This window comes from Chrysemys picta, chromosome 1, assembly GCF_011386835.1.
Source record: "Chrysemys picta bellii isolate R12L10 chromosome 1, ASM1138683v2, whole genome shotgun sequence".
In the NCBI taxonomy this organism is placed as follows: Eukaryota; Metazoa; Chordata; order Testudines; family Emydidae; genus Chrysemys; species Chrysemys picta.
The window spans coordinates 71,114,813-71,136,887 of NC_088791.1; the positions used below are offsets into that span (position 1 = coordinate 71,114,813).

The 22,075-nt window shown below is 41.3% G+C and overlaps 1 protein-coding gene across 2 annotated transcripts in view; it reads left to right on the forward strand.

Annotated features, from left to right (window-relative positions):
• Positions 1-22,075, forward strand: part of ZDHHC17 (zinc finger DHHC-type palmitoyltransferase 17) — a 120,703-nt gene that overhangs the window by 25,751 nt on the left and 72,877 nt on the right. For both annotated transcript variants that reach the window (XM_042860096.2, XM_005310812.5), the window contains exons 3-5: positions 7,845-7,967; positions 12,941-13,018; positions 14,291-14,435. In XM_042860096.2, coding sequence (XP_042716030.1) covers positions 7,845-7,967; positions 12,941-13,018; positions 14,291-14,435 — 346 coding nt within the window. The remainder of the gene's footprint in view (positions 1-7,844; positions 7,968-12,940; positions 13,019-14,290; positions 14,436-22,075) is intronic.

Below are 22,075 nucleotides of genomic sequence, written 5' to 3' on the forward strand. Positions count from 1 at the left end.
AAAACACACTAAGGAAGTTTCATGTGCAGTAGCAGAGTCCACCTGGCCAGTTAGTAGATGGCAAGCTAGGGTGTTGTAGATTTACACCCTAGTTTCCTGCGTGCTTAGTTTCCATATAGAGAAGCCCTGAGTGTTCAAATTGGATGCTCAGTTTGGCAGAGCAGTACTTCAATCTTTCTTTAATTAAGACTCCATGTTCCACCTTCCCCCAAAGAGGAGTACTGCTTGCCAAACTATCCCATGAGTGGGAGATGTGCAGAGGACGCTTGGACAAGAAACAAAGGTTACTCACACTCAGAACATTCATGAACAGTGAGGGGAAGGTGCAGGAGTGGTTGCAGAAACACCTCAACAGGCACTTCTATCAAAAGATTCCAATGTGAGAGCTGTACCATCAACACATCCTTGAGTGGGAATATGAAGAGTACACCTTGAACTCCAGTTATAGGTGAATAACCTTCATTTCTTGCTGTTTTAGTTATATACCCTGACCTTCTTGGGAAGGTGGTTGTAGCAATGGCTGGTAGCAGGATAATCACTGCTCAGTAAAAATAAAGATCTCTCAAGAAGCCACAAAGGCTTCATAACCATAGTTTTTTCTTCCTGTGCCTGTGGCTCCCACTTATAGTGTGTCAGTTCACCTGGCACAGAGGTTTGGAAATTCAAATAGCAGTGTCCAGTAGGGGTTGTGTATGCACTTTTCATGCTGATATGCCCAGGCGTAAAGGGGGCAGTGCAACCTGTTCACCCTTGGTTCCTTCTAACTGCCTTTCAACAGTAAGTGGGAAGACTTTGTGTCCTTTTTTCAGTTAGTTACTGTTACAAGTTATTAATCTTTTAATTTAGTTATTAGTTACCTTGTCATTAGCTACTTTTTTTTTTTTTTTTTTAAAGACAGCTAGTTTATAGTGGTCAGTGAGGCTAGTCAGTTACCTTGTCAGTTTCAGGCTGAGCCCTGTTTGCAGGCTTCAAATCCTGTGCTTGTCAATTTCAGATTTGATGCTAGTGCCCTGCTCATCAGGCTTCAAGTTCTTGCCTTCCTGCAGGAAAGTCATTCTGCTCATGGATGGACACAACCATTGCCTTTTTTGTTCAAGGGAATTTCAGTGTGCGCCATCTGAAGCGCTTTTAAGACGCGCACACAGAGGTCCAGAGAACATGGACTGAGGCTCTTTTTAATTGAAAAATCTGAGACCCCAGTCAGATGCTGACCTACCACAGTAATAAGGAAAATACTGAACCAGCGTGTGGATCTGTATCTCCCCTCCCCCTTTTGGTTCCCACCTTTCTTTCTTCAGGGATACCTGGGCCACAAATAACATCAGACTGTTAGGTCTTGCAGGTCATGAAATAAGGTTATGCCCTACAATTCTATACCATACACCTGATACCCTCCCCATCTCTCTTTAGGGATCAATTTCACATAAGTTTCATGCACCAGGAGATATAATCTCTATTGGAGCTGGGTGCCATAGAGCTGGTACCACTTGCCTTTGGAGGAAAAGGATTTTAGTCTGCTTTCTTTATGATACCAACGAAAAAGGGAGGGTGGCAACCTTTACTAGATCTCAGGCTCCTCAACAGTTACATGTCCAATCCAAAGCTTTGCATGGTGACTCTGGCATCCATCAGACCCTCATTAGATCTTATGGACTTGTTTAGTACCCTCAACTTGCAAGATGCTTATTTTCATGTGGCGCTAGACCTGTCATACTGAAAGTTTCTCTGCTTTGGTGTACTGAAGGACCATTATCAGTTCAAGGTTTTCTTGTTTCGTCACTTGACTGCACCTTAAGTTTTTACAAAGTGCCTATAAGTAGTAATCTCTCATTTACATCATCAGGGTATTTGTGGGCCATATCTTGACAATTGATTAATCTGAGGCAAATCAGTCCAGCAGGTCTCCAACTCAGTAAGATTGATTCTGTGCCTTTTTTCAGATTTAGGACAAAAATCAACCTAAAGAAATCTCAGTTGATTCCATCCCAAATCATAAAGTTTATAGGTGCTATCCTATACTCCAAAACACCGAGTGTGACCCAAGGACCTTGATGCTGGCAAGGGCACAGGGATATATAGGGGTACGACGACCCCATTGGTTCACCAAAGGGGTAGTGCCACACTGGTGGTCCTTATCATTGTGAGATGTATGATCAGAAAATATGTGAGGAGTTGTATGTATATATACTAAAAAAAAAAAAAGTTCTCTAGGTCTGTAGTTAAAAGCAGGTCACTCAAAGTTAGCAGGTCATGAGACAAACTCCTCCAGATGTGGGTGGGAGATGCTTCTCTCTATGGTGGACCATTGTGTATTGTATGTCATACAATAGCAGTCTGTTAGCATTTTAAGTAAAATGCTAATGAAGAGCTGTGGGAGACTTCAGAAAGAATCACTTGGAAGAGGAAAACAGTGTGTAGGTGGCATTATTTTGAGGTCAACACCAAAGGTTGTTCTGATATATTTGGGGGAGCAGAAAGACACCCTGACTTCCTTCATTTAGGAAGTTAAACTGACAGCGGGTTTGCTTCATGAAAAAGGGATCTCAGCCAGGCTTGGCTGAAAACGCTGGAAAGAACTTTGTGTGAGAGAACTTCTTTAGATAGATGGGTAACTTATTAGTTAAGTTTAGAATGTGTTATGATTTTGTTTGATATATAACCATTTGTTCCCATCTCTTACATTGGTTTTTATTCTAATCTCTATTCTTTCTTAAATGAATTTTTTTGTTTTGTAATTGAATTCAATTGTTGTGTGTAATACAGGAGTGGTGTTCTACGGTAAAACTGGTAAGCTATGTTCCTTTGGGACCAGAGGATCTGGAATTTCTGTGGGTATCCTGAGATCAGGGGCTGGATTCCACAGGAGGATACTTAGAAGGGTCTCAGGAGCATCTGTTGTCCACCTGAAAGGCAAAGAAAGGGCTTGAATAGCCCAAAGAAGAGTGCTTGAGTATCTGACAGGCTGGTTGCCTTATGGAGCGAACACTCAGCTAGCACAGGCAAGACTCCCTCGCACTGGAGGCAGGTAGTAACAAAAGACTTAACACTGGGTGCCCTGAGAAGTGTCACATTGAGGGCTTGCCTGTGGAGAGATTTCAGAATCTTTCCCATCTGATCTTGTTGCTTCAGTCACACCATCAGACATGGATAAGAGTTTGTTTGAGGCTACTAGGTCACATGGCTCTTTCACCCAGGTGACATCTTTTGTCAGATTGAGACTGAGACCTTTATCTTGGATCCAAGCATTCATAGCATGAACCAGCAAATCATGATCCCTCAGTTGATACTCTTGTCCCTTCATTAGTGGTTAGAGCCAGATAATATTTGTTAGGAATGCCTTTCTCCCCTATATCTCTCACCGTGATATTAGCAGCTGGGGTGCACATCTGGGTCAGTTCCAGACTCTCAGCCTATGGACCTCAGCAGCTTTATAAGCTTACATAAATGTGCTGGAGCTGAGAGCTTTTTGTTTTGCTTGCAGATTGTTCCTACTGCTGTGGAGAAATCAAGTTGTACAGATTTTAACAGACAACGCCACAATAATGTATTACATAAACAGACAGGGAGGAACCAAATTCAGTCACCCTCTGTCAAGAAACCATTCTACTCTAGGAATAGTGCATCAGTCACTGCATAACTCTCCTAGCAATATATCTCCCAAAGGAATCGAATGTTGTGGCAGATGAACTAGGAGAAGTTGCTCCTTTCACTAATGGTCTCTGAAGGAGTCATTGCTAACACATATCTTCCAACATGGGGATTTCAGAAAATAGATATCTTTGCACCCAAGGATAAGAAAAAAATGCCCTCTTTTGCTGTTGAGGGGTCTGGGTTCTCTAGCAGATGAGTTTCTAATCTCCGGGTCACGTCCCACTGTCTATGTGTTCTCCCCCTCCCCCCTTCCTTTAATTTCCAGAATTCTAAGGAAAGTGCAGCAGGACAGTGCTCAGATGATTCTTGTATCCCCAGCATGGCTTCATCAATTTTGGTATCCAGACCTACTGTATCAGAGTGGTAGCCGTGTTAGTCTGTATTAGCAAAAAGAACAAGGAGTACTTGTGGCACCTTAGGGTACATCTACACTACAGCGGGGAGTCGATTTAAGATACGCAAATTCAGCTACGTGAATAGCGTAGCTGAATTCGACGTATTACAGCCGACTTACCCCGTTGTGAGGACGGCGGCAAAATCGACTTCTGCCGCTTTTTGTCGGCGGCGCTTACTACCACCTCCGCTGGTGGAGTTAGAGCGCCGATTCGGGGATCGATTGTCGCGTCCCGATGGGACACGATAAATCGATCCCCGAGAGGTCGATTTCTACCCGCCGATTCAGGCGGGTAGTATAGACCAGGCCTTAGAGACTAACAAATTTATTTGAGCATAAGCTTTCGTAGGCTAAAACCCACTTCATGGGATGGGTGCAATGGAAAATACAATAGGAAGATATATATACACAGAGGACATGAAAAAATGGGTGTTGCCATACTAACTATAATGAGAGTAATCAGTTAAGGTGGGCTATTATCAGCAGGAGGAAAAAAAAAAAACTTTTGTAGTGGTAATCAGGATAGCCCATTTCCAACAGTTGACAAGGAGGTGTGAGTTCCAATCATTTTGTCCAATGACTCCCATTTCTACCAGACATAATCTCTCATGACTCAGAATGCATACTCTCTATGGACCCTCTGTGTCTTCACCTCACGGCCTGGAGACTTCCAAGTTATACTCCTGGGGGAATCGTGCACCAAAAATTAAAAATTCTGTGCACAGTATTATAAAATTCAGCAAAATTCTGCAAATTTTATTCATCAAAATAACAGTATATAATCATGCCAGGTTCAATTATTTTGGTAATTTATTTCAAAATACCTGTCAGCAAATATGTCTGTAATAATACAGACACACAACTAAATTCCCCCAGGAGTAGAGAGTTAAAGAAACCCCTATGACAACCCCGTTCCTGCTTCTCTGCTCCCTCCCCCCAGAGCCCAGCCATGGGGCCCTCCCAAGACCCTCACGCCCCCTAGAGAGCCCAGCTGCGGCCTCCCCCAGCCCAGACACACACCCTCTTCCCCTAGAGCCCAGCTGCAAGGCCCCCCGGCCCAAACACTCACACTTCTACCCACCAGAGCCCAGCTGCAGCTCCCGCCCCCGGCCCCGACACTCATGGACCCATGGAGCCCAGGGATCCAGAGGGAGAAACAGCCTGATGCTGGGTTCCTGGGCTTGCATGGAGTTTTTTGCATTCTGCCATATCCATCCTTCAGGGCATGCTGGGAACTGCAGCTACTGGAAACCCTCCAGTTCCCTCTCCCACCCCCCGGCCTTGTCTTCTATTTGGGAGCTGGGCTCTGCCAGGTCCAGTGGCCCCTAGTGGCAGCCAACATTTCTGCAGCCCATTTGGGGGTGGGGGGGGAAGGAGCGGAAATTTGGCATACTCAACATTAATTTTTGAAAAATTCTGCATGTCGCAGTGGCGCAGAATTCTCCCAGGAAAAGTTAACATGATTGGATAAAGAATTTTCCAATGAAGTCTAGAGAATTTTCATGGAAAGTTAGAAAACCTTTGACTAGGAAAACATACACAGCTAAATAAAAACATTTCCCCCTAAGGATATAGTCAAAATAATCTGATCCCCTTTGAGCATCTAGTCCAGGATTAATGGTATATCTTCTATTGCTTAAAGTCAGGACTTTTGCTTAACTTCATCAAAGTTCACCTAGTTGCGATCTCAGCCTTTCATCCTCTTATTCAAGATTTTGTGTTTTCTTATACAGCTGTCAAAATATTTCTTTAGATCCCTATTGTACTACTTAGAATGAGATCATTTAGAAAATCTCTTAAACTTTTTACAGCAGTGGTTTTCAAACTTTTTTTCTGGTGACCTGGTTGAAGAAAATTGTTGATGCCCATGACCCAACGGAACTGCGGATGAGGGGTTTGGGGTGTGGGAGGGACTCAGGGCTGGGGAAGAGGGTTGGGGTGCAGAGGTGAGGCCAGAAATGAGGGGTTCAGGGTGTGGGAGGGGGCTCTGGGCTGGGGAAGGGGGTTGGGGTGTGGGAGGGGGTCAGGGCTCTGGGGTGGGGCTGGGAATGAGGAGTTTGTGGTGCAGGAGTGGGCTCCGGGTTGGGGGGGAGCTCAGGCCTGGGATAGGGGTTGCGCTGTTGGGGCACGGGCTTAACTCTGGCGGCTCCCAGTCAGCGGTGCAGCCGGGGTGCAAAGGCAGGCTTTCCGCCTGTCCTAGCACCGCAGAACGCACTGCACCCTGGAAGCAGCCAGCAGCAGGTCCGACTCCTAGGCGGAGGCGCTCAAGCGGCTCTGCACAGCTCTCCCCCGCAGGCACCTCCCCCTGTCTCTCCAGCTTCCATTGGCCGGTGAGTGTGGAGCCGGTGCTCAGGGTGGGGGCAATGCACGGAGCCCACCCCGCCTAGGAGCCGGACTTGCTTCTGGCTGCTTCCGGGGTGCAGCATGGTGTGGGAACAGGTAGGCAGCACCACCGACGGGACTTTTAGCTGCTCGGTCGGTGGTGCTAATCAGAGCTGCTGCAATGCAGCTTTACATTCTGCAGCCCAGTACTAGGTTGCAACCCACAGTTTGAAAACCACTGCTTTACAGCATCAAAATGTAGATCAAACTCATCTCAGCTATTAACCAAATAGATGTGAACTGTATCAAGATTTCATATGTCATCAGTAAGTTACAGCTACCAAGTCGAGTAACTGCTTTTTCTGCCAGGACCCAAGCTACCTCGGCAGATTTCCTGTCATTGAAATTTGTAGAGCAGTGACATGGTCCTCAGTATGCATGTTTACCAACCATTACTCTCTAGTATGAGCATCTGGAGTGGATACTGAGCTTGGAAGACCAGTTCTGCTGTCCATGTTCAGATGTGCTCCTATCGCTCACTGCTTAACTCACCAAACTGCTAGTTAATCACCATAAGAGGGAGCCACGTGCACAGGAACTTGAAGAAAAAGAAACAGTTACTTACCTTATAGTATGTGGTGTTCTTTGAGATGTTTTGTGCATGTGGATCCCACAACCCCATACTTGCATCTCAGAAATTCCTCTTGAAACTCTGAGTGGTGAAGGAACTGAGAGAACGGGTCACATTAATAGAGTACAGGTATTGTCATAATTTTCCCTGTAATTTTGCCCATGAAAAGGAGAATGGAGACAGGGTAGTAGCTAGCTGGTTGCTTCTTAACATTAGTAAGTTTTCTTCCTGAAAGGAAGTGTTGATGTTGGTCAACTTTGGTCCCAGGTAGTGTTGACTGTCCATGAAGAACAGTTGGTTTTGCTTGTGGTTGCACAGGGGGTCACTGTTTTCAGTGCTTCTGCTTGTGTGAGTCTTCCATAAATTGAGGTTATATTGTCTGGATTTTTCCAGGGAAGTGGGAAGAGAGCGCTTCTTGGTGGGAAACAGTAGTCTCAGGTCGACCTAGATTGGTTAATTAGTTCACAAATGAAATTCTATGGCAGAGGAGCAAAATCTTGGTTTCTTTCACAGAGGGAATATAGTCTTTCAAGAACTCCTTATGCTGTTGACTGATTGTCTTGTCCTATTTGTGCATGAGTTTCCTGTCTTCATGCTTCTCCTATTAGCAGCAGGTGGAAAAAAGAAAACTTTGTCATGGTAATCCCTCTGCATAAGAAGTTTGCTGTTTCTTACTCACTTTTTGGTTCTTATCTCCAGCAGGTGAGAACAATCTTTGTAATTGCTACAGTCTTTTGCATAGGTTCTTATATTGTGCTCATCTCTGTGGTATCTAAGTACCTGATTGTTTCCTACATGTTGGTTTTTGCATACGATAATAAGTTGGAATTTTTTTTCTTCTTCAAGGTATGGAATATATGAACGATGTAGAGAGTTGGTGGAAGCAGGTTATGATGTACGGCAGCCAGACAAAGAAAACGTTACACTTCTCCACTGGGCTGCAATCAACAACAGAATAGATCTGGTGAAGTATGTATTAATATATAGCTAAACATCAGTGATGTCTTTAAACAATTTTTATGTTTGTCTATAATGCTAAATAGACTTTGTAGTTCCTTTTTAAGGCCACTCATTCTCAATTTTAAGGGTAAAAAATAGGGCTATCAATTAATCGCAGTTAACTCGTGCGATTAACTCAAAAAAATGAATCGTGATTAATCATACTGTTAAACAATAGAATTTCAATTAAAATTTATTCAATATTTTTGAATGTTTTTCTACAGTTTCAAATATATTGACTTCAGTTACAACACAGAAACAAAGTGTACAGTGCTCACTTTATATTACTTTTATTACAAATATTTGCATTGTAAAAATGGTGAACAAAAGGAATATTATTTTTCAGTTCACCTCATACAAGTACTGTAGTGCAGTCTTTGTTGTGAAAGTGCAACTTAAAAATGTAGATTTGTTTTTTACATAACTGCACTCAAAAACAAAATAATGTAAAACTTTAGCGCTTACAAGTCCACTCAGTCCTACTTCTTGTTCAGCCAACCACTAAGACAAACAAGTTTGTTTACATTTAAAGGAGATAATGCTACCTCCTCCTTATTTACAATGTCATCTGAAAGTGAGAACAGACGTTCACATGACAGTTTTGTAGCCAGCATTGCAAAGTATTTACATGCCAGATATGTTAAACATTTGTATGCCCCTTCATGCTTCGGCCACCATTCCAGAGGACATGCTTCCATGCTGATGATGCTCATTTAAAAAAAAAATGCATTAATTAAATTTGTGACTGAACTCCTTGGGGGTGGGGGGAGAGAATTGTATGCCTCCTGCTCTGTTTTACCCACATTCTGCCATATATTTCATGTTATAGCAGTCTCGGATGATCACCCAGCAGATGTTGTTCATTTTAAGAAAACTTTCACTGCAGATTGGACAAAACGCAAAGAAGGTACCAATATGAGATTTCTAAAGATAGCTACAGCACTTGACCCAAGGTTTAAGAATCTGAAGTGCCTTCCAAAATCTGAGAGGGATGAGGTATGGAGCATGCTCCGAAGCGGAAACTACAGAACCTGAACCACCAAAAAAGAAAATCAGTCTTCTGCTGGTGGCATCTGACTCATGATGATGAAAATGAACATGCATTGGTCCGCACCTTTTCGGATCATTATAGAGCAGAGCCCATCATCATCATGGACGCATGTCCTTTGGAATGGTGGTTGAAGCCTGAAGGGACATATGAATCTTTAGCACATCTGGCACATAAATATCTTGTGATGCTAGTGCCATGCTAACACCTGTTGTCACTTTCGGGTGACATTGTAAACAAGAAGCAGGCAGCATTATCTCCTGCAAATGTAAACAAACTTGTTTATCTGAACGATTGGCTGAACATGAAGTAGGACTGAGTGGACTTGTAGGCTCTAAAGTTTTACATTGTTTTATTTTTGAATGCAGTTTTTTGTACATAATTCTACATTTGTAAATTCAACTTTCATGATAGAGATTGCAGTACAGTACTTGTAATGGGGGAATTGAAAAATACTATTTCTTTTGTTTTTTACAGTGCAAATATTTGTAATAAAAAATTAATCTAAAATATTGTGTTGTACTTGAAATCAATATATTTGAAAATGTAGAAAACATCCAAAATATTTAAATAAATGGTATTCTATTATTGTTTAACAGCACTATTAATCTCGATTAATTTTTTAATTACTTGACAGCCCTAGTAAAAAATAAAAGCCAGAAACCCCAATCTAGATATTTTGCAGAATCCCTGTGATGCCATAATACCCAAGAATAAGACCTGTTAAATGCCCAGTAGCCAAGGCTTTTCAGAGCAGCTTTTCAGAGCAGTTGTTCAGCTGCAGTATTTGCAATGCAAGTATGCTACTGCAAAATTCTCACTTTGGCACTTCTAGTTTTCGCTGGATGATCTAGCAGAACAGGTTTCATGCAACCAGTGACCTTGAAATATCTTGTTCTTTTTGTGACTTATCAATTTTCTCTCCCTGAGGAAAGGGAATCTTATGGAAAAAGGCAGTGAATTTTCTAGACAACTAAGGTTATAAGTGCCTTTGATCCAATCCAAAAAAGAACTCTAGTATTCCCTTATTTCAGTTTTTTTTGTCTTATACAAGAAGTGATGACCAAAGAAAAAATCCTTTAGGTTTTTAGAACAACAGAAACACAAGTAACTAATGTTATAACCCCTTTCAGATAATAGAAATTAAATCTTGATTTAAACCCTTGGAGTCTTAGAGTGGTGGGGTTTGTTATAAACCCAGAAGAATGAAAAAAAGTAAAATCCTAAGTATAAGATCTACAAGGATATGTTTTAAACCACATTACTTCTCAAAACTTTTACATTCTAAACTCTGAAGGAATAATTATTAGTGTTTGTTACTCTGCAAAGTCATAGGTGTGTGAGCGGTACATAATTCCTTTTACATTACATTTAAAAAAAAATGAGCTAAATGAATACACTAGATAGGTAATCAGTATAACGTGGGGGTTGGCAGGATCCCAAGAGCACTTGACATGAAGTTGCTGACTCAGTGTGCAGGTTTCAAAGTAGTTCTACTCTGTTAATGTGCATGTGCAACCACACACACAACCAAATATGAAAAGGCAAAAATGAAGCATAAAGAGGTTCTCCAGGTAGTCTCTAGGTCCCGTCTGTTGTTATAGGTTCTTTGGCCACCAGATCCTTCACCAAGTGATGGTTGTCATCATGATTTGCTTTTTAAGGGCACTTTTTTCCTGTTGCAGTTCATTTTGCCTTCTGTTATGCAGAACCACTGAAGGAGAAATACAGACATGGAAGTACCTTAGTCATTGGTTTGAAAGACAGAAGTGCTATTGCAGCTCCCATGGCAAAGGCAACTAATCTCCTATGTCCATCTTCTTTTAGATAAAAGGCACGCAGGCATTCTACCTCTCCCCATCATTTTGAGGGAGAGTCTATGTACAGAATTGTAAGGCACCTGGATTCTTCTAGCAACCAGGACTCTCTTGTGAGACAGATTTTTGTCTTTTTCCTGCTCTTCTTCCCTTTCTTTATACCCCTTCTTATTTTCCTTCTCTTTCTGGCTTGTCTGACAACTACAGTGGCTGGAATGTCAAAGAAGTCTTAAACAACTTAAACCACCAACATATATGTATTTTTTTTTGGTCTGGTATCTATATTACTTTATTTAAAAAGTACAGTAGCATCTGAAAGCCATTGTTAAAAAGTAATCTTACTTGTATTCTCTTATTCATTCAGTAAATCCAAGGGGTTGATCAGGATTGAGTTCTTGGATGACATGTGCTCGTATTACAAATACTCCCCTCTCAATTGGCACTGTTCTTAATAGAGTCTAATGGCTGAATGAGTGCTGAAACAGAACTATTCTCCTGTCCAAAAGTAGTGGTCATTCCCTTGTCAGGGATTTGCTGAAAGTATAGAAGTGATATAGATGAGAATTGAAGTTAATGAGTACCATGCCTGCATGATGGCTAGTTCTGACTAGTGTAGTTATTAACTGACTTTCGTAAGCACTAAATTCACCTGCAAAGTTATATATAAAAAACCTCCCTCCTAACTATGCACTTGCTCCCCTCTTTCTTTATTAAATTTAAAAGCAAGTGTAAACCCTGTAGTTATGTCACTCCTAACTGGCTGCATGCAGGCCTGTCCCTCTGTGAAAGAGGCAAACTGTTAGTCATATATAACTTCTCTTTGTTGGCATCTAGAATTTAAAAAAGAGACCCAATATTTCTCCATATTTCTTCTATTGTAGATGTTCTTGTAACTAGGTGTTTTGAGCCCTATCATATGATTTCTTCGTACATGATTTACTAGCAAAATAACTTTTGAAAATTGAGAGGGTAATGAACCAAAATGACAGAACTGAACATCCACCAGGTTGGGAGGTTTGTTTTGGAGTCCAGATCTGAATTTTACAGGTGGTTTCTTGCTTTATACTGGGCTGAACTAAAAACTTCGATCTGAACACCTCCAAATTTTAAGATGCCTGAAATTTGGATCAGAGACCAAATTTTGCATGTAAGATTCAGCTTTAACTGTTACAGAGGTGTCCGTTGACCTGAATTGAAGAAACTGTATTGTTAAAAATTCTGGCAAGACTTGTTTAAAAAAATGTTTGCCCTTTTTGTTAGTTAGCTATGACTTACATTGTCATCTTCATTTTACCAATTTAATCTCTCAGGGAAAGCATACTTCAGTAGGGAAAAGAATTAGCTCACAAAAACTGCACATATGTTATAAATATGAATTGCTACAGATTAAATGTGGATAATTCAATTTGTCCTACAGGTGGTTAGTCTGCTTAAAAATGTTTTTCAGAAAAATTAATTTCTATCCAGTCATTTTTAAAGTATTTAATGTTTTTTGTCCTCTGTCTAATAACTGTAATTGAGAAGCATGTAAAATCTTTACACTTGGTTAAAAGCATAACAGAAACATTCATTCTTGGAACAATGATTTCAGTAGGGACATTCCAGTGATAGCACATGCTACAAACTAAATTGTCTAAAACTGTGTTTTACCTTCGCTAAAATTCTGCAAGTATTCCTGTCTGTTTTCCATAGTCAAACACACAGATCTCTTTACTCCATCAAAGGTACTTTAATTATTACAATTTTTTTTAAACTAAGTTAAGAACCTTCCCTCTATTTACAGTAATGTAAATCTTTTTACATTAACACATATAGTGATAACTAAATTAGCAATCTTCCTGTTAATAAAAGTAATGTTAAAATAAGACTAGACCAGCAAAAAGTTGTGTGTGTGTCAAAAATTCAAGACCGGCAATTTCAAGGAGGAGATCTGTTATAGGAAGGCTGGGAATTTTTTTTTTTTTTAAACCTGCATCTTATGTCTCTTTTTAATTATATATTTGTCACTTATCTTTCATGTTTATGATTGTAATCAAAACAATCTAGATTAAAATGTATGTTTTTCATTCTGTTTTTAGATTCTACATATCAAAGGGTGCTATTGTTGATCAGCTGGGAGGAGATTTAAATTCCACCCCACTTCACTGGGCAACGAGGTGGGGGAAAATTCTTGGATTTTCTTTACTCCCAGTTTAATTAGACAGTAATTTGTTTATTATTTGAATGAAATTCCATGATATGCTTCTATTATGAGTATGTGTTGTGCCTCCATGCACGAATGAACTTGAGAAACTGGGTTGGTGGTAGTAACTGAGTACATTTATAGGTTTCATCTCTAAGGACATGGACATTCAGTTCATCTATTGACCAGTTTGCTAGTTTCAGATGTAGAAGAGACTGATCATTATGATAAGAGAGGATATATATTGTATAAAAATTGGAGTCAGTGGTCTCTTTGCAGCTCTCTTTACTGTTGCTTTGGGAATCTTGCTCTTGATTATCTGGTGGGGTTTAGTAATAAAAGGGGTGGATAAACTCCTGTGTACTGTACTGTTCTGGACAGACAACTATCTTCTAATAGTTACTCCTTCAGATACAGTTGAGTAGAAATGAATGGGAAAGGAAGTATATATGTACTAATATTCATAATTATGTACTGCAAAGAGGAGGCCTGGGATATTGGGCTTTGGAACATTTAGAATATTAAATTATGTTGATACTTCACAGTGAAAAATCCACTCATTAGGCTAATCTGTTAGGCTTAGTTTTAAATATTAAAATGAATGTATTCCTTTGGGGTTAAACATCATATTTGACTATTTATGTATTATAAGATGAACTCTTAAACAGATTATTACTGCTCTAAATTCAGTCAGGTTCAGAGAATATTTGACTGTCACTTTGAACACCAGTTGACCAAAGCCATATTCTGATTGACTGGAAGGACCTATTTTGTGGTGTTGCAGCTGTGCACTAACTGACAACTGTGCATATTTGGCACCTTGTCACAAAAATGGTGAGAATCCTGATGGCTGTTATGCTAAAAAGATTTTATGGATGCTTTTAATGCAGTGCAGGGAAAGTGTCGGCTCCAAAGCAGCACTTGTTTTCCCCGTAATAGAAGGATACATTGCATTCCCTCCCTGCAAAAATAAAATAAAAAAAATCAACTAATCTGTTTATAAACTTTTTTTAAAAACAAAATTTAAAATTAATTAATCTCATAGTTGTTCACATGTTTGCAGAATCAGATGCATCGTGATCATCATTTTCAAAGGAAAAGTTGTCCTAATCTTCAGTTCAGTGATATAATGATATAATTGTTTAATTAAAAAATGTCTGAATTTAACATTTTTCCTATCCAAATATGTTACCAAATTTTATATATCTAATTAACCAGGTGTGTTTGTGTTCTCTGTTATGTTTAGACAGGGTCACTTATCCATGGTTGTACAACTGATGAAGTATGGTGCAGATCCGTCACTAATTGATGGGGAAGGATGCAGCTGTATTCACTTGGCTGCCCAGTTCGGGCATACGTCTATTGTTGCTTACCTGATAGCAAAGGGACAGGTAAATTCAAATAAAATAACACATTTTAATAAATAGACTCCTAAAGAGAATATTTCAGTAGTAAGAAAATAGTTAAAAACTATGCTTACAATTTGGGTAATTTAATGTTCTATCATTTTGGAAACTGTTATGTCTTTTTATATTATTACTGTGTTGTACTTTTAGACTACTGCATTTTAATTGAAGCATATACCATCTGTTAACAGTTGTGTGAGCACTTTGGCTTTTGTTCATATGTGTCTAATGCCAGTATAATATGTGTAAATACTAGTGAATGTATGTATTATTTTTCTTACTTTCATTGAATATCGTTTTAATGAAGTATATTTTAATTATTCACAAATCTCCAAAACATTGAAACCTCATGTAAACAGCAAACAAGGCAGAAGAGGCATGATGATATCATGAGACTGAACATTTTTGTTTTAGCTCCCAGTACACCTTTGTGCATACAACCCAACAAAACAATTAATAAAACAATCTTCCCCATCCTTGCTGTGGGATGTATCAATACATCTAAAAAATAATCTGCTTCTCAGATTAACTCATCTTGTATCCCTCCATCCGTTATTTTGTGTGTCTGGAAGGTATCATTAAACCAAGGTCACCATTAGTATTTTCAAAATAAATTGGTAAGGCTATGATTTTTTTCATGGAAGTCATGGAATCCGTGACTTCCAGTGACCTCTGTGAATTCAGACATGGCGGGGGAGCCTGGAGTTCACAGCCCCCACAGGCGGTGAGGGCCCCAAGAGCTTGGAGCGGTCTCCACAGCTGCCAAACCTCTGCTGGCGGTGTGGGGACCCCGCAGCTGGGCTCCCCATTTTATCAGGGATATTTTTAGTAAAAGTCACGGACAGGTCACGGACTTCCATGAATTTCTCTTTATTGCCCATGACCTGTTCGTGACTTTCACTAAAAATATCCATGAAAAAATCTTAGCCTTAATTATAGGCTAAGTTGCACACATGACTCAGCACTGTTTTATTCTTGCTAGAGGAGAGTTCAGGTATGGTCTCCATAACTCTTTAAAAAACAAAAACAAAAACAAACCAAAAAAACCTCCTCTTATTTTTTTTACTAGGTACTTCCAATTGTGTATTTTTGTTATGCTGCTCAAATCAATCTGATGAAATTTAACATTACTACAAAGAATGGGTTATAGTATGTAATGCTGGGATGTTATTAAAATTATTTCAACTTATATTTTACTTAAATGCGTAAGTGGTAACAGAGTTCATAATTTTTTGAACTGGCTTCTATGGTAAACAGTCTTTTAAGCAGTACAACAAAGTCTAGTGAATCTAGCAGATCTATCGCCATGGAATTGGTGTCTTTGTGCAAATAATCCTATAGCTATTAAGTATCAGCATATTGTGTAATTAAAAACAATATATTCCAGGTAAATGCTATGTAGCAGGCAATGATTATCCAGGCATAACTGAGCTCCATCAACCTTTTCCCAACTTTATTCTTGTGTTCTGGCTGCTTTGACCTTGTAAACATATACAGTATACTCCCATTTATCCAAAACTCTATTATCCAAACTTCTGCGTTTTCTGAATCCCTTTCTTGTCCACCATGTATCGCATGCTGGGACACACAGAAGGGATTCAGATAATGTGAAGGTTTGTATAATAGAACAGAGACCCCCCTGAACAAGACTGTGAGGAAGAGCCAGAGCTCCTGGCCATGAAGAAGGCCACCCTGCTGCTGAATGGCTCTTGCTGCAGCACAGGGAACCCTCTGCATCCTGCTATCATGAGAGTGAGTGAGTAGGACCATGACATCAGAGCTGCAGAGGGCTCCCTGCGCTGCTGCAGTGCCAATGACACCCAATCCCTAAAGGCACAAGGTGTAGGGAAGGCTGCAGTCCTGGCAGGGCAGAGCAGAGTCCTAGCCACAGAGTCTATGCTATCCCCACATTTTGCCCCTCCAGAGACTGGGTGTCATCAGCCCTTCAGAAGTTCAGGGAGCCCTCTGCAGCACTGCTGTCAGGGGAGTGAGTGAGTGGAGCAGGGCAGAGCAGAGACCCCTGGCCAGGACCGCAAGGAGGAGGAGGAGACTCCGGCTGCTGGGGAGGCTATCCCACAGCTGAATGGCTTCTGCCCTCTTGATTATTCACACTCTAGTTTACCCAGATAAAATCCGTGTCCCCCATGCTATTTGGATAATTGGGAGTTATTATATTTGGTTCCTTTATAAAGTAGCTGAGATGAAACAGCAGATGGTGCTGCAGCATAGATTACCATCTTAATCTCATATTGCTATATATCAGTCCTTATCTCATATTTACTTTCTGCTTAGATTCTGCTGTATAGTGACAACACTAGCAGAAAATAGTCTTGGTATATTCTTTTTAACTTTTTTAAAATATTTTTTCAAAGATATTGCTTTCAGTAATCAATTTTTAGGGCTGTCAAGTGATTAAAAAAATTAATCGCGATTAATCACGCTGTTAAACAACAATAGAATACCATTTATTTTAAATATTTTTGAATGTTTACTACATTTTCAAATATATTCAATTACAACACAGAATACAAAGTGTACAGTGCTCACTTTCTTTATTTTGATTACTAGTATTTGTACTGTAAAAAAAAATGTATTTTTCAGTTCACCTCATACAAGTACTGTAGTGCAATCTCTTTATCATGAAAGTTGAATTTACAAATGCAGATTTGTTTTGGTTACATAACTGCACTCAGTTTATTTTTACAAAACCACATTTTACAAATTTACAAAACCACATTTCTATGTGTATTTTAAAAGCAAATCTTTTATACAACCTTTTATGAAAATATTCTGCCATTGCACTTGTAAACTCCCATCCTGTAAATGGATGCAAGTAACTGCGTATACAACTAGCCTCATTGAGTTCAATAAGAATACTCAGATGCAGGAAGTTAATCATTTGCAGAAGTGTTTGTAGGATTGATGCCCTAAAGTCACTCAGCTCTCCCTTTGTTAACTCTGGCTCCCACCTGCTTCTTTATGGCACTGTTTGGGAATGGAAATTGCAATTACTGTTGCCCAGATAGGATCCTTATGCTGTTACTTGTGAATTTTGACCACCTGCTACCAAGTGCTCAGAGTCTCTCCAAGACTCCTGTCACTAGCTGTCCACAAGTATCAGAATCTACAACCCATTTAGGTTGTCATAGATAAAAATAGATTCTTTCTACAGATCAATGAAATAGAGAGAAACTTGAAACAAGGTGGTTTAAAAAAAACCCCACTGTACTTATCTCGTCACTACATGAAGTGGTACTAACCAAGGTTGTTTACATAAATTATTGAAAAATCATGAAGACCTTGCCAAGCACCAAGTCATTTTTTGATACTCATAGCTGCAGCACTGTGTGTCTTGTCTCCAGTCCCAAACTCTGATTCTGAGCAGTGGCCAAGGACTACTTGGCGGGGTGTGTATGCAAAAGTGACCCTAACCTTGGCACTCATGAATCTTGGGCCCTGTGTTTCTGGGCGTGGCCTCTTGCACAACTAAAGTAGCTATGAGGCTGCTCTAAGCATTACTGGATGTCTCTGGCTCCAAGGACCATTCTGGCAGCCAGGGATCAATGGGCTATAAGCATGCCCCGCCCTCATCCCTTTTCCCCACGGCAGTTCCCACTGCACCATTAGGAGTAAAGATGTCTGGGAACTGGAATTTTTTCTTTGAGCAATTATCCACACAGATTGCACTCTGGGTGCACATCTACCTCAGGCATGTGAGGTTGGATTCTTTTGAATAGCAGTGTCCACTGGGTCCATGCTTGCACCCTGAGTGCACTTTCGCTCCCTGAATCTGAAAGGATAAAGTGTGGGCCAGCCGCAACCTGCACTTAGTTGCTTTTTACTGCTAGTGGCTGTTAGACAGACCTTGTAGTATCCACATTCTTTGATCTTAGCAAGTAGCTAGCACAATTCTTTCTCTCACTAGGAAAAGTTTATTGTTAGCCTTAGTTCTTGTTGATAAATTTTCTTTGCCCTTTGCTTTGAAGTACTTAGTTTTAGATAGTTCCCACTTCCTTTCTGTACAAGAGATCTCTCCTCTTTGCAGACCCCCTCTTGTACAGTGGTTAACCTAAGTCACTGCGGTTAAAGAGCTCCTCCTCCTGCAACATTGCTATGCCCATGAACAAGAGACACCCCTTGCGTCTGCTGTCCTTTGAAGAAGGCCGTGCTCTGGAGTGCTGCTTAATCTGCATATCATACTTCAAGAGGACTCAGACTACAGAGGCCAAGCTGAAACTCTTCCTCTTGGAAAGCTACCAGCCTCATTGGATCTGGGTAGACCTTCAGAGATCCTCCAGGTGTCTGGTTAGCTCCATGCTGCTAATGCCCTGATGAATTGAGATACCACTCTTGGTAGCTTTTCATAAGACCCACTTGTCAGCCGCATAGATGACGTGTTCAGAAACGGGCCTTAAAAAGCACCGCTTCAGGGACGAAGGCAGGCACCAATCCTCCTCTCCAAGTATGGAATGAAGAAAGCCTCTCCTAAGGCTCACTCCTCCAAAAGCCTTGAAGTGGAATCCTATACCAGTTCCCCAGCACCAAACCCAAATTTGTTGTAGATGGCCTCTTCCCACACCAAGGACAGTGCTGCCTCCGGGTTTGATAGAAAGACACAGACTTTGGCACCAAATGTATCATCATAGAGCACTGGGAATTATGGCATCAAGTGTCTGTGTATCCAGATCTCTTTCCTTGATACCGTTGGAGGCTTCAGTTTCGGCAGTGTACCAACTCTCTATGTCAGCACTACTCCCCTCCACAGCACCTGCGAGACACCTCTCTGTAGGAATGGTATCGGACTCACTTCTCATTGGGAGGCTATGGGGAGAAATTTCCAAACCCGCTAAGGTACTTTCCCCAAGATGGAGTACACCAGATAGATCTGCCCCATTGTTGGAAGAAATTTCTTTTCTTTTTCCCCAGAGGTACATAGCAGAGCTTCTTCTCTGGAGTGGCTCCCACACCTCTGTGAGTGTCACAGTGGGAATCAGGCAGAGAATCCAAGGAAGAATACTTGAGGGGCACCGGAAGATCATCATGGACCCACAGAGCACACCCCACCTGCTACCCACTCATGAGCCTCCTCATTATCCCTATCAGCTGAGGCTATACTGGTACCCCATGGGGGGTGAATCCGTATTCCAGGAAGCTGGCTTTATCTACAATCTTGAGAGCCAGGCCCCTCTTGCCAAAGAAGCAGCTCCAATCATCTTGGGTTCCACGTCAGTATTGAATTCAGCTTCTGGAGGGTGAGGAGGAATACTATGGAGATCACTACTCTCCAATAGTATATCAGCCTCCAGTCAGCTCATTCTGTCCAGACAAAGTGGTTAAGCCTCCATCCACAGCTTCTGTGAATGAGCTAAAAGGACTTGCTAAAAAGACTGGTGGAGATGCTTCTTATCCTGTTGCAGGTTATCCAGGAGAAGTAACACAGACTTCTGGGTATAGTGCAGCCTTTCTCTATGGGGCAATCAGCCATGCCCATTAATAACAGACTGCTTGAAATGGTCAAAGTGATTTGACATAGCCTGGCCTTGGTCACATCAACAAGTGCTGAGAGGTGTCTGCTGTAGGGTTGGAATATTTTTACCAATACTGTAGTCCTCACGAGAAGTCAGGCTGGCTATGCTGCTTTAAGACCGTCCCTTGGGAGAAAGACCAGAAGTTAGACCTCTTTGGGAGGAAGGTGTACCCCACAGCAAGCCTGCAGATGAGAGTAACGAATTATCAGGAGCTGTTCCCCAAATACAATTTTTTTTTTTATATGGGACAAACTTTGCAATTTTATGGACAGACTCCTGAAAAACCAGCATGAGGAAGTGAAGTCCCCTTTGACAGAAGGCCAGCTCACATACTGAGTGCTCCTTGAAGAGCCATTCAGGCTATCAGACACAACAGCCAGGACAATGGTTGATGCCATGGTGATGAGGAAGTCTGCTTAGTTTTAAAGCATTGGGAATTCTAAGGGAGGTCCAGGTTACCATTGAGGACCTCCTACTCAAGGGCAATTACCTCTTTAATAGTGGTACATATGAAGTGCTCCATATACTTTAAAGACTCCAGAACAACCTTAAGATTCTTGGGCCTGTATGTACCCATACAGAAGAATCCAAAACAACAGCAACTGTTCTACTGATGGGGACCACAATCTCATTATGGTACTAAGCAATGGTCCGAGGAGATCCAGAGGAAGAAGCCGTGATTTTACGAGAGGCAACCCTATGCTTCTTCCTAGGCTACTCCACAACTTGGGGCTTCAGGAAAGAACCAGTTTCAATGTGTGTGTTGAGACTCTGGCTGGATCCCTCCAACACTCCTTTTGGCAACAGCCTGGCATGGGATAACCTCAGATCTGTGGATTCTTCAGATAATCAGCAAGGGATATCTTATCCAATTTCAAAATGTTTCTGTCCCCTCCTCATCCATCCTGTCCATCTTCAAGAACCCTTCTCATGGGAGACTGTTTAAGCAAGACGTGGACTCCTTCATTCAACTGGGATGGGTAGAGGAAATGCCACAGAGTTCAGAGGCAAGGGATTTTCTTCTAACTGTTTCTTAATCAAAAAGAAGAAAGGGGTTGGAAGACCCATCCTTGCTCTTTATCTCAACCTTCTTTGGTTGTTTCAAATTCCATATGGCTACTCTTGCTTCTGGATCCCCTCTCGGGATCCCATGGACTGGTTCATGGTGCTCTGCACCTCCTAGGCTCTAGAACAAACTGGTGGACTGACTCATCAGAGATTTATCTGAGAACCATGAGTCATGCCTCAAGATTGCAGACCTCCTTAAGCGTCTTGCACAAATAGGGATTTACAAAAGTGGACCATTGTCACAAGTGCCTGAGCTTCTATTCCAGGGAGACATGAGCCCAGGTTCCCTTTTGGATACCTTCCTTATTCTGTGGGCTCCTGGTCTATTATATACCTGTACATCAATACCCATGATACCCAGGTTCTTTAGGAAACTGAGGCAGTACACAGTTCAGGTCATTATGATAGCACGAATATGGGCCAGACAATTTGGTACTCAAACCTTATTAACCTGTCAGTATGGAGACTCATGACCTTGCTGGTCCTACTGAATCTGGTCTTGCAGGACAATGGTCCAATCCTGCATCCAAATCAGACATCCCTGGATCTGGCATCTTGGATGCTAGCTGGCTGACATCTGTAGAAAAAGCTGCTCTGCTGCATGTTCAAGACATCTCGGTCCAAAGCAAGAAACCCTGGACCAGAGAAACGTACAAAGCCCAGTGGGAGAGATTTTCTATGTGGACAAGGCAGCATTGGATTTCTCCAGTAGCAGCTCCAATTCCAATTGTACTGGACCATTTACTTCCTTTAAAAGTATAAAGTGTATCCCTCAGTTCAGTAAGAACACACCTGGCAGTGATATCTGTGAGCCATCCTCCTGGACAAGGCTACACCTCCCATGGGGGCAGAATTCCTCATATTTTCCTGTCATCAGAGCTCTCTGCCTCTCCAGCTCCCAGAGCTGGCTGGGATGGGGGCAGAGGCGGGGGGGGGATGCAGGCAAGCAGGGCTCTGTGCTTCACTAGTACTATGGGAAAGCTTTTATCAGTTTTGCTAGCAGAAAGTGAAATTGACAAGAGCTTTTTG